This window comes from Rhea pennata, chromosome 16 (assembly GCF_028389875.1).
Source record: "Rhea pennata isolate bPtePen1 chromosome 16, bPtePen1.pri, whole genome shotgun sequence".
Lineage (NCBI taxonomy): Eukaryota > Metazoa > Chordata > Aves > Rheiformes > Rheidae > Rhea > Rhea pennata.
This window is the reverse complement of record NC_084678.1, coordinates 14,902,226-14,915,380: the sequence shown is the minus strand read 5'-3', so window position 1 is coordinate 14,915,380 and position 13,155 is coordinate 14,902,226. Positions and strand designations below refer to the sequence as shown.

The 13,155-nt window shown below is 47.8% G+C and overlaps 1 protein-coding gene across 1 annotated transcript in view; it reads left to right on the top strand.

Annotated features, from left to right (window-relative positions):
- The first annotated feature begins 4,627 nt into the window (after positions 1–4,627).
- Positions 4,628–13,155, top strand: part of CABLES2 (Cdk5 and Abl enzyme substrate 2) — a 28,794-nt gene continuing 20,266 nt past the window's right edge. Inside the window, exon 1 of the mRNA XM_062589195.1 lies at positions 4,628–5,163. Within this exon, the coding sequence (XP_062445179.1) occupies positions 4,628–5,163 (536 nt within the window). The remainder of the gene's footprint in view (positions 5,164–13,155) is intronic.

Sequence of the window (13,155 nt, the reverse complement as noted above, 5' to 3'; positions counted from 1 at the left end):
TTAGCAGTCTAGTGGTTGAGTGCAGCATACTGTGATGGTTCTTGGAGGGAAGAGAATTTGGGAGTTCCTGTGATGTTGTTCTTTATCTGGTGCAAAGTTTCTTGTGGGAATTTTTGAGCCAAAAAAATTGGCTCACAAAAAATTTGGGCATCATAGTTGGCACTCTCCCTTGAACACTGTCATCCACCCTTCCAGAATTCCCAGCTCTAGCAGGGCTGTCCTGCATATCCTACTCTTACCAAACCTGCTAATATATGCTGATCACCCTGTGGGACTTCTTCAGGAAACACTCTTACAAGATCATCTCGTGCACATTACTGGTTTATAGTAATGCCGTGTACTGCAGCCTCTGTGCCATGTGGTTCAGGAGAGGTAGTTTAAGTCATTCATTCACAAATCCTCATGTAAACATCACATACGTTTTTCATGAAGTGAGCACATAGCCCTCCCTAGTGTAGAGCTATACAATTAAATCAATCAGCCCTGTATTTTTTAAAATACTTAATGTCATGCAGGAATGCCTGAGTCATTTTCCAAAGCACATAGTAGTCAGCACAGAGTTCTGTTGGTAATGTTTTCCTCCCAGGGCTCAGCATGTTATTTTGCTTTAACTGGAAATCTACAGTGACAGAAGAGGATTATATAACTCAGCACAGATGAATGAACATACATCAGGAATCCAGGGGAAATGTCCATTCTGCTCCAATAGGTGTCAAGAGAAAACAGGATTCGCAACTGGAACTAACTGTAGTCATATTAAAAACTCCGAAGTATGATGGTCATGCTGGGCATGCAGATTTAAAGAGAAATTTTGTTTCAAGAAGCACAGAGAGCTTCCAGAAACTGAGATTTTCGTATGTGATGTATCTCTGAGACATGGGTTTGGTGTGAGTGGAAAAGCTGGGAGACTCTGTCACCTGTTCTAACATCTTCAGGTGGGACTGCTCTGCAGGCTCCAGTGACAGCAGTGCTGGTGGCTGAGCTTTATGGATGCAAGGAGTGCTGCTATACCCGCAGGAAACCGGAGGATATTTCCACAACTGCTAAGAGAAATATTTCAAGTCCAAGCTCCAATGTGTTTGGGCTTTGGGACAAAAGCAGCGTTTTTCTCTCCATTTCCCGTTTTCTGAGACAGATGGCAAAAGAAGAGAGGAGCTGGCAAGAACAGACACCTGAGTGTGATATATATAACAATGCTGGACTAGAAAAGGCCTGTTGGATCACCAGGTCCACACTACACTTCAACTGGAAAAAATTGTGCAGAAATTTCTCACACTTCATTTTAATACTAGCAGTTCCTCCAACTGGAACACTGTTTCTCTGATTCCCAGCCTAAATATATTCATGACCTGTTTATTTTTGCTTGGTTTGGGGCCTTGATTTTGCAAAATTATAACACCCAACCCACATAGGTAGTTTAAATGCTGTCTCATATCAGATGCTTAGACCAAATCCTGCAGTTCTTGAATGAGGAAAACTCACAGTGATTTTGGTAACTATATTCCCCTCATCACGTTGGAATAAAGACTTGCAGATTTGGCCTCATCTGTAGCAGCTCCTTACTCCAGCAATGCTTTGACTGCTCAAAAATGCCTCCTATAAAGGTAGAGCTTTTAGTCCAGGAGCAAAAGGAGAGGATTAGGGATTAGATATTCAAAGCAATGTTTTACATTTGTGCCATAATGCTGCTGCAAGTGCAAAACTGCCTGCTTTAATATTTATCTTGGAGGGTTTGCAGCAGTTAAGATTCAAGCATGCCTCAGTCCTGAACTTGAAGCTACTGTGCAGCAACACTGTGACAAGTAAGCCTTTTGGCAAAATAACCTCATTGTTACTAGCATATGAGTTACTAGCATATTCAGTCCCAACAGAGCTCCATCTCCCTTTTCCCCCACACTATGGTGATTCCCTCAGAGCCCGAAAAGGTCAGGGAGAGAAGGTTGCTCTGGTTGTACCCCATTACTGTAATTTGTGGAAATGCTGCTAACGTTATGCCCATCTGTCTTGGCAGTAGATTCCTTTAAACATAGCGTGCCTGCTATATTCATTCACTGTGAACTAGTTTGCTTATCAGATGTAGATGAAAGCTCCCCAGCATTAAAGCGTTAACAGCAGAAACATTCAAACCTCCGAATTCAGCTTTGAAGTTAGCAACCCACTAAGACAGCTATGGAGGTTGGCTTCTCTCTGTTTCATCCTGTGCTGACTCAGTGGGACAATTTACATCCTACAGCTGTTTTTACAAGGAAAGAATGAAAAAGTACCATTTATTTTTTAATTCAAATTTTGGGTTATGGAGAACTGTCTGGAGAAAGCCTTACTAAGTTTCCATGTACATTTATCCCATGGATTCTGTGATGAGCTTGCCAGCAAGAAAGCTTTTAATTCTTTTTTTATCTCAAATTATTATTTTTTTTTCTGCAGGTATAGTATGAGATGATTCTGCCGAATAATTTAGACTCTAAATCTGACCTATACTGAATATCACAATATACCGATGATGTTCTTAGGATTTTAAGGGGAGGATTTATACTGCACTATATTGTTTTAATACCTTTTTAAATTAAATCCTATAGAAAACATTGTCTTATGTTTCCTATCCTTTTACTATTATTATTATTAAATACTACAAATGCTGTTGCACAGGGCCCATTTTTGTTTCCAGGAAGCACAGCAGCCGTGAGTTTCCCGTCGCTCGGGCACACAGCACCCGCAGCCAGATGCTCCGCGCGCCGGAGGCTTCTTCGCTCCTAGCAAAGCTCTCCGACCTCCCGCACGAGGCGCAGCCACACGGATGCTCTCCATGTCCTCCGAGCGCAGCGGAGAGACGGCGTCGTTTTCTGATGTGGCCAGCGGTCAGAGCGTCGCCCCGGGATGTGGGAGACGTCGGCTCTGCTACCCGAGGGGCATGTTTATACCGTGCAGTGTAAACATCGGAGTCTGAGAGGCGGCGTGCTGTGTAGATACGCCTTGAGTCACTTCGTGGAGATAATCCCAAGTTTACGTTCTCCCAGATCCCTACCAAGCCCTCTCCGAGCCCGCCTTTTCCATATACAGCCCACGCTTAGCCCTGTGCTCTGTCCGCTTTCCCTCAGCGACCAGGACACACGGAGATTTCTCGCTCCGCGCTGGTTTTGGTGCTTCGGGTGCATCTCAGCGCGGCCCACAGGTACCCGCGCTCCCAGGGCCGGCAGGCTGGTGTCCAAACCCAGCCCCACCGCGCAACTGGAGCAGCCCGGGGGCGCAGCGGGGGGCCGGGTCCCAGTCGGCTAGACTGGGATAAGAATAACTGCCCTTATCGGCTTTTATGGGAACTGTCTGACGTGCACCAAGGCGTGCTGGTCATTTTAGCAGACGTGTCTGCCCTGCTTCCAGGAAGGCCGGGAGACCTTGGGAGCACAGGGCTGCCGGTGCCTGCTGTGTGGGGACGCGGTGCGTATTCGTGAGGGGACGTGGTGGGTGTTCGTGAGGGGACGCGGTGGGTGTTCGTGAGGGGACGTGGTGGGTGTTCATGAGGGGACGTGGTGGGTGTTCGTGAGGGGACACGGTGCATGTCTGTGCAGGGATGTGGTGGGTGTTTGTGCAGGGACGCGGTGGGTGTTCGTGAGGGGACGTGGTGGGTGTTCGTGAGGGGATGTGGTGGGTGTTCGTGAGGGGACACAGTGCATGTTTGTGCAGGGATGTGGTGGGTGTTTGTGAGGGGACGCGGTGGGTGTTCGTGAGGGGACGTGGTGGGTGTTCATGAGGGGATGTGGTGGGTGTTCGTGAGGGGACACGGTGCATGTTTGTGCAGGGATGTGGTGGGTGTTTGTGAGGGGACGCGGTGGGTGTTCGTGAGGGGACGTCGTGGGTGTTTGTGAGGGGACGTCGTGGGTGTTTGTGCAGGGACGTGGTGGGTGTTTGTGCAGGGACGTGGTGGGTGTTTGTGAAGGGACACGGTGGGTGTTCGTGAGGGGACGTGGTAGGTGTTCGTGAGGGGACGTCGTGGGTGTTTGTGAGGGGACGTGGTGCGTGTTTGTGCAGGGACGTGGTGGGTGTTCGTGAGGGGACGCGGTGGGTGTTCGTGAGGGGACGTGGTAGGTGTTCGTGAGGGGACGTCGTGGGTGTTTGTGAGGGGACGTGGTGCGTGTTTGTGCAGGGACGTGGTGGGTGTTCGTGAGGGGACGCGGTGGGTGTTCGTGAGGGGACGTGGTGGGTGTTTGTGAGGGGACGTGGTGGGTGTTTGTGAGGGGACGTCGTGGGTGTCAGGCGTAGGGGCATTCATAAGGGAGGAAGGCGCCGCCTGTGTGCTGTCCCAGGACGAGGGACAGACGAGGTGTGTGACCGGAGGCGGTCAGCCCGGGAGGGGGGCCAGGGGCGGCCCGGCCCGGCTGCCGGCGGCACCGCAGAGCCGCGCGGGGCCGGTGCTGGCGCTGCGCCTCCTGCGGCTCTAGGACCCCGCCGAGCGCCGCCGGCCGCCGGGGGGGGGGCTACCCACGAGGAGAAGCCGAGCCAATGAGCGCCGGGCCGCGGCCTGGCTCATTTGCATCCCGCCGCGCCGCGGCCAATGAGCGGGCGAGCTGCCGGCCGCGCCGCGCTCCGCACCACCCCGCCCGGGCGGCCGAGGCCGTCGCGGCTCATTCGGAGAATGGCCGCGGCCACGGCGTGCGGCTCGCCGCCCGGCCGGCCGCCCCGCGAGCAGCCGCCGCCGCCGCGGAAGCGCGGCGACTCCCGGCGGCGCCAGGCCGCCCTCTTCTTCCTCAACAACATCTCCCTGGACGGGCGCCCGCCCTGCCTGGCCGCCGAGAAGCCGCCGCCGCCGCTGCCCCCCGCGGGCCCGGGCGACGGGGAGGAGGCGGCGGCGGAGCCGGCCGCAGCCCTCCCGCGCCTCCTGTCGCCGCCGCCGTCCTGCCAGCCGCCGCGGGCCCCCCACGCGCCGCCGCCGGCGCTGCTCCTGCCTGGCGCCCCCCTCGCCGCCGCCGCCGCGGGAACCAAGGGCGACGCGGAGCCGCCCCGCGGGGGCATCTTCCTGCCGCAGCTGCTGCTGGGCGGCCAGCTCTGCCCGCCGCCGCCGCCCGCCCCGCCGGGGATGCCGGCGGCCGCCAAGCCGGGCGCGCCGGGGCTGCTGAGCCCCGCGCCGAGCGCCGCGGGCGGCGGCTTGGCGCTGGAGGTGCAGCGGCAGAGGTGAGTGAGTGAGGGGCCGGGGGCTCGGCTCCGCCCCGCGGGGTGGGAGCGGGCCGGGCCGCCCGCGCCGCGGCCTCTCCCCGCCCCCCGCCGCGGGCCGAGGCGCCGTGACCCGCGGTCCCCCCGCCGCGGCGGGGCGTGGGAAGCGCCGCAGCCCTGGGAAGAGCCGGACTTTCCCAGGGCCCGGGGGCCCCGCGCATGGGAAACCGCCGCCCCGGGGGCGGCCGGCCGTGGGAGACGGGGGCTCCCTCCCGCCGCCGGCTTCTTCCACCGCCCCCCGCGGAGCCGCCGGCCGGGGAAGCACCTGCCCGCGGCCGCCCCGCGTGTTTTGTCGCCGCGGAAGCTCGGCGCCGTGAGCCGCCGCGGCTGCCTTCGCTTGCATCCCCGCCTCTGCCCTGCCCTTTCGCCGGGTGCGCTGATGCTGGAAGGGGGCTTCTTGCAGCGCTACTTTCCTCCTGCCTTCAGCTGCCCAAAGTTGTGCAGGTGTCTGGTGGAGGGGGGCGGAGGTTGCAGAATATTTCCACAGCTTAGTCTGCAGCTGGGATTCTGCGGTAAATGAATGCCTCATGCTTTGTGCTTTTTCAAAGCCTGATCTTTGAAATTTTCTGTTTGCGGATGAAGCTAAGAGAGGCGTTGTTAGGTAAGCTCTTACTCCGTGTAATCTGACTGCTACCGAGTGTAGTACTTTCCCCTAATTTCTACTGCTTGTTTACACAGTAGCTCTGAGAGGAATATTAATACATGCTCGCGTGCTTGAAAGTTTCTGAATCAACTTCAGAGAAGGATGTTCTGGCCTTCAGAGGGAAATTGTTGTTTTAAAGCCAGGAGACTTTTAGCAGCCTGAAAGCGCGAGGTTTCTAATCTGCTGAAAGGCAAGATCTTGTTCAGATCTTTGGGATTTAAGTTCTAAAGCAACTCTTGTCAGGCATTTTCCTTGCAGAAATAGCTTTGCAAAGTAAGCTGGCCCTCTGAGCATATGTATAAGCAAAACACATCCAAGTCTCTGTGTTCTTTTTAGTGGCTTCCAGAGCTTTGTTTTTTAACAGAAATGGAGATGATGTCTTTGCTTTAAAGATGGGGAGCTTTGCTAAGACAGTTGATTAGCGTTCCCTTTCATTGCACGTCCATGTAATGGATGTGGCCTGTTGATCATCAATAAACTGTTCCAGTGAATTTTAGAGGAAAGTGGCTATTTGTGAGTAAGAATATTTTTATGAGTTGCCCCTGCCAAGCTGGTTTCTTCTTGATTGTCATGTGCCACCTATTGCTTTCCCTTTCATAATGGAAAGGATCTTCTTTCCCCACTTCTTGAAGAAATTGAAACTAGGCCTGCTACTTCAGTGCTCTGTATGCACTGATTACACTGTTAGATACAGTTTGTGCAGTAAAACCTGAAGTAACAGTGTTGCTATGACACAGCTTCTTCATACTACTCCTGTGGTAGTCCTCAAAAGCCTTTTTAGTGTACATGGGGCTGTGCCGTTTGCACTATTGTTTTAATGTTGCATATCACGCTTTTCAGAGCAAGTTTTGCATCAGGAGCGATAGAAGCATGCATGTGGCACACAGAATGTTCTGTTCACAGGCATACTGAATTTTGTACATCTGGAGTTTGTGTAATTTATTCATCCTTCCTCTTTCCATCCCAGGTCAATAGGACACAAACTGAAAGTTATTAAATATGTATTTCTTGGATTTTTCGTTTGTTTGATGTCCTTCCTGCCTCTTCCCTTGGCATCTAATTTTAGATATTGTTCACTATAATTTAATCAGTCCTTCTGAAAAGAAAGTTGAATCAGGACTAAATGGTAGAAAGAAGTGTGAGGAGGATATTCAGAGGAATAAAAGGGTTTCTGCCTGAGTAATGACAAAACTGATTTTCTTCAGCTTGGAAAACAGAGGGCTGAAATGATACATGGCATTGCCGTAATCATTTTACTCACCTCTAATGAAGGTGATCTGCCGTGAAAGTTTTGTTTGTTTGTTTGTTTGTTTGTTTTTTGTCTTGAAGTGTTGCAGGGAGAACTCATGGCAATTGTCAGGCAGAAGAGCTGCATTTTTTTTTAATATATCCATGATTGAATCGTCAGATTCATTGCTGCAGGAGCCCAAAAAGTGTAAATGGCTTGATAAAGGGACTGGGCCAATTAATGGATGACAGTTCTCTCAAATATTAAATATGAGCCTGTGTCTTACTGACACAGTAAGAGGACAGTCTGGTAAAAGGACAGTTTTACACTGCCTGTAGAAATGTATTAAAAAACTCTCCCAAAATATTTACTGCCAGTCTTAGGTGCCAGAGTGGAAGAGATGGACCAGCCTTTGGAATGACTATTTTAACTGATGGGAGGGCTTTCAGAACACTTTATTTTCTCCATTTGGTTCCATGATCCATCCCAAAGTGGACAGCAGCCCTCAGTCCCTGCAAAATGCCTGCATCTCCTTTCGTCGCAGATATGCGGAGGGATTCCGTCAGATGTGTTTCCATCATGCAGGATAGTTACTGTTACAGTGTTATCTCTTTCTGCATGGTGTAGTATTTGCAAAGTAAGATTCAGAAGGGACCTAAAAAGCTGCATATCTTTCTGCCATCCTTGTACCAACAAACAAACCCAAATGGCTTTCCTTTTATTGGGACTCTGGAATTTAGATACCTTCTTACTGTAAAGTATGTTGCCACTCACCACATGGGTTAACTGTTTACCTCGTGCAAATACAGGCTTATGAACTCTTCGGAGGAGGAGGTGGTGTTTGCTACTCTGGACATCTAATCTTTGGTGCCCACTTAAGGCAGCTGTTCTCCTTAGAGTCCTTTTTCTTTTTTCAGTCACTATGAAGAGCCGCTTTGAATTGCCCTCAGAGGAGCCTCTCTTGAATGTGCCAGGGCTTGGACAGAAGGCGCTCCCAGATTTATTCCCTCTGCTATGGGTAACCAGTGCTGATCAAGTCCTGTGCTATAACTTGTAATTTCATAGCATCAACGTGTGCCCAGATCAGTAGAGATCCCTTTACTTGTCCGGAACTGGCAGTTTCTTTGTACAGAGTTTTGTTAGAAAACTCCATCTTGTTCAACTTGATTGTGAAGTTGCAAGAAGCCGATGGGACTGGCTAGTGTAGCTCGGGGCAGGCTGCAGCTACATCTCGCTGGAGCCGGGATTTGTTTATTAGCAGCAGGCAAGATCTCTGGTATGGTCTGAGGCATAGGTAAACTGCTTAAGTGACACAATGTTGAGATTCTCAGAGTTGTTGTGTAGCTGTCAGGTCCTTCAGGATGGAAACTTAAGTGATGAACTGGGGGTGAGTTAATAGTGTTCCCTTGAAGGTACTTTTTAATCTAAATGCCTAGTTTTGATGCACTGCTGGCTGAGCATTATAAACTTAAAATGACTTTAACCTTCTATTTTTGTTTTTCTAAAGAATGCTCTGTTTACAGGATCTCAAATTACAAGTCTGTGCTATACCAGCTTTCTTATTCTGCTTGTCATCCCTCCTCCTTTTCCATCTTATTCCCTTCTTTTGTTCTTTCAGAGAACAAGCCTAACAAAACACAGTGGAGGGAGGCAGCAAATAATGAACAAATCAGCATTCATAGATTTTAATGAATTTCTACAGCTGGGTCTGCAGGCTTTCTTGAGAAACACAAATAACAGAGCCCTGAAAATAGCCAGGTTATGAAAGCATGAAGAATAGGAACAACAGCCCTGAATGTCAATGCTTGTTGTGCACTTCAGAGGTTTCAGTATGGTGTAATGCAGAGCAGCTATTTTGCCTTGTATTCCCTGTGTGTTGGCTGGGCCGAAAAGCAAATACTGGGACTAAATTATTTGCCACTGAAGCTTTATTGTGCTTGATGTTCAGTGGTCAGGGGACTCAGCTGAATGCTGGGTTTTTGTTGTTGCTGGTTTTTTTTTTTTTTTTTTTTTTTTTGATGAATCAGAAGTGACTGAGCTGATCTAGATCATTTTAAGGATGAGGGTTTAAACAACAGTTGATGACAGCAGTACTTTGGACTAGTTCTGCTTTTTAAGTGTTAATTGGATTCAGTATTGCTGACACAGTTGTGATCAAATTTGTTCTATGTGTAAAATGGCAGAAATGCTTGGTCAGGCTTTTATGCTTGTGATGGTTGATGTATTTGTTCTGTCCTGCTGACAGTTTAGCTGCTGATATGCATATTTTGTTGAGGTGGATGACATCTAATGTTTAAAGGTCTTGGTTTTAATTTCCAAGCTGTATTTGGAATAACCTGAGCACATATGGTGCTTTTCAGGAAGCAACAATGTTTAGCAGAGTCTGGAGGCTTTGACTTTACAGACACAAACAGTAGATTGCAAGGTGATACTCAGACCTGAAAATAAATACTTTATAAACCTGTGCTTTATTTAAAGCTCAGCCAAAGGCTGGAGTCTCCTTCTCAGCAAGTACAGTTTACTTCAACAGCTTTGTCTCATATTTGCACCTACAGATGAATTACATGGGTCCGATGTTAATGTTTATGGCTTATGATTAGTAACTTTAATATATGAAGCTCCCAGCCAGATATAATCAAAAAAAGAGAATAAGTAATTCATATGCCTAGCAGGAAACATAAAAATCAGAAAATATATGTCCTTGTATCCCATGCCCTCCTGTGAAGGGTTCTTGGTCAAGCAATCGTGGAGACTTCTAGCATTAAGGTTATTAGACCTCTTCATCTGGAAGGAGCAAGAGGCTTTTAAAGGAGCCTTGCTCCTGGTTCAGAGGGAACCTGCATACGGCGTGAACTGTACTTGCCGTTGATCTCACCTGCAGGCAGATTCTGTAGCTTTTCAAAGCGGTCTTGCGAACGCCTCTGACAGCTGTGCTTCGGGGGGACGAGCACAGGCCACGGGAACGGGGAAGCTCTAGAGGACTGTCATTCTGACCTTTCCTTTCCCCTCGCTACTGGCCTGCAGGGCTTTTGTGAGGGAGGTGCTGATGGTAGTAGAAATGATGTTGTCTTGCTTTTTCAAGTCAATGTGTTGTCAGCTGAGAGGGAAAACACTACCAAATGAAACATGAATAACTGAGTAGCTTAACTTCTAGGAGGGATTGGTGGGGCCCTGACCCAGACTTCCAGCAAACAAGTCCCGGTGTTTTGGGAACAGATTTTCCTTATTCTGATACTACTGTGCTATGAGTTTGAATGTACTTCCAAGGCTTTATGTAGTAGTGCATGGCTATTTTCTAGCATTTTATTTGCAATATTACTTTACAAGACTTCCTCCAAGTCAGGCAAAATAATAGAAGTTTTATTAGACTGTATTTTTCAAATGTAATTCTTGGCTGTGAAGTCTGTGGGATCTCAATGTACTGGTTTAAAACAGAGCTGCTTTGGTTCGTAGTCTAAAATACTTATCTTTTCCCTCATCCTCCCCCCAAATCTCTGTTGGTGAGTAAGTGCCTCCCTTTGAGTCTTAGCACTCAAACTTCACAAAGCTCATGTTGAGCAACAGCTGTACGCTGAGAGCCATGAGTGTATGTGCTGAGTAAATGTTTAGACTGTCATTGCTCTTTACCATAACTCTGCTTAGCCCAAAAGTACTTCTTGATAATTGCAGATAACTGAATTGTTCAAACTTGCAACTGCTTTGCCGATTGACCTGGCAGCTAGTTCACCTTATCTGCCACTGAAGCTCCTTTGTCAGGGCTGCTGTTTGTTTTTGACACAGTAACTAAACCGGTTCAGAAGAATCATTAGCTGTGGTGCTCCATTTGCTGCACTCATATTGACAGTGGAATGGAGTACAGAGGGAAATACCTTTGCTCTCAATTTTAAAGAATAGTTTTGAACTACAGACCAACTCTTCTGCTGTGTATGTGGTTTTGGCATGGGGAGGAGAAAAGTGAATCCCACAAAATTATTTATTAACCGTTTTAAAAGAATTTCCTGTGGTATGTGTCTTTTGGTCATATTAAATCTCGAAGACTAACTTAAGCTATCCTGGGTTCCATTTTCCTACAACCATCAACAGTTAAAGCTGTGAGGCTGTCAGGCTAAGTGAGCTTGAAGATGTTTGTGATCCTTCTTTTGAAGACTATTATGAGGTATGTTGGCTCTGTAGTTTGAGTTTAAAATGCATAATCTGTTGTGCACACATGCATAATGAAATTTAGATTCTTTAATGAGCAGGAGATATTGTTGACAAAGCAGATGACTGCAGATTGATGGTGCTCAGCCACAAAGTCTGTCATGCTAGCTCTTCATACGCAGAGCTTTTAAATTCCTAACCTTTGGTTTATAGTTACTGTGTATATGATTTACTGTAAATTGTTTTAGTCTAACTTCTAAAAAAAGACATTAAATGAGGAGCGTTTACTATCCTCTTAAGTGCAAGGGAGGCAAGAATATTTCAGGAGATATAACTCTGATTCATGAGAAATACTGAGTCTTTAAAAGCTTGAAGCTTGCTACTGGTTAACCCTGCTACCTGCTGTGATCGTGGTAGCCCTTCCCTTCCAAGTGCTGAAAACCTGTATCGTATGCTGCGAGCTTCTTCAGGGAGCATTTCTTGTGCCACTTCTTGTGTATCATGGAGGTACCAGAGCTCAGCATGGCTTGCAGGAGCTGGACAGCTGTTCAACTTGCTAGCTAGCCACACAGTCTCGGGGAACAGCACGGACTGAACTGCCAGTCAAAGCTTCTTGGTCTACAGTACAGACAGGCTTGCATTTGCTCTGTTGTGGTCACTGCAGTGTAAGCATATGTTTTGCCTTGCTGAGCTACAACCTCTTGATTGTGGGTTATAGGAGATGACAGAGGTTGTGGGAAGGACCAAGCGTGCATAAAACTAAACTTTCTTGTCACCTGTTTTGAATTCTTTCATCTTCCTCCAAGTAAAAGGTTTCCTTTTTTTTTATTATTATTATTATTAAAAGTTTTGTTGTGCTAGATGCTTGTATTTTAGTAGGGCACATAACAAGATCTTGTATCCTGGCCAGCACATACAGCTCACTTTGTGGGAAGCAGCTGGGATTTTAGGAGCAGGGTTTAGATGTGTTTTAGAAGTGGGCTTTGGGCAAGGCAAATCTCACATCTGGCTTCATGGTTCTCTTGCAACATATGGTTTTCATAATACTTAACTGGAAGGCATTATTTAATCCTTGGATTGTCTAAACACTCTTAGCACCAAAACAATGTGATATATGAAATGCAATGAATGCAAAGCTTGTTTCTTAGTAGCATTAGGTTCTTAATCATATATGGCTGTGAATCAGCAATAAAGGAGCAGACGCTGTGATGAGTATCTACAGTATTTTCTTTTCTCGTTAGTATTTAGAGACTTTCAGGCTTAGTGAGTGTTTCACTTGCCTCCAACTTAATTCAATCTATCCTTCATTTCTGTTTATGTTCCTTCTCACTTGTTGTGTATGCTGCATGATACATTTTTTTTTTCTTGCAAGCGTCTTTCCTTTCCTTTGAGGAATGTTCAGTTTTTTTCTAGGCTGTTTTGGACCAGCTCTGATGCAGGAAAGTCTCTTGCGCCTTCGATTTTGTAAACAAACCTTGAATAAGAAGAGAGGTCAAGGAACTGGGCCTCCTCTCTAATCCTGTGGGGTCTGACAGAGACCTGCTCTGAAACAAAAAATGACTTTCCTTGTTAATTTAGATAATGGGTTTGGATTTCCCCTTGAAAATGAAGATTCTTGGAGAAAGAAACTAGGCCCCCTGTGTGACTCTTGCATTTATTCTCTGGCACGCCGGCATTTTAAACAAGTGTCAGAATGAACTGCTGGGGCAGTGGCTTGCTGCAAATTACACTGCAAGAGCTCTGTGTGGTGGCCCACGTGCTGCATGTTTGTGCATCCAGCAGCGTTGCCATAAAGCAGCAAACAGCTCACCTTGGAAGGAAGGAGTGCTTTAGAGCTGAGCAGTAGCCATACTGTCACCTATACAGGGTGTCTTCTCCTCTACTGCAGCTCCACAGCGGATGTCAAGTTTAAAAATGTCTATCCATGAAAAGGTCTTACTCA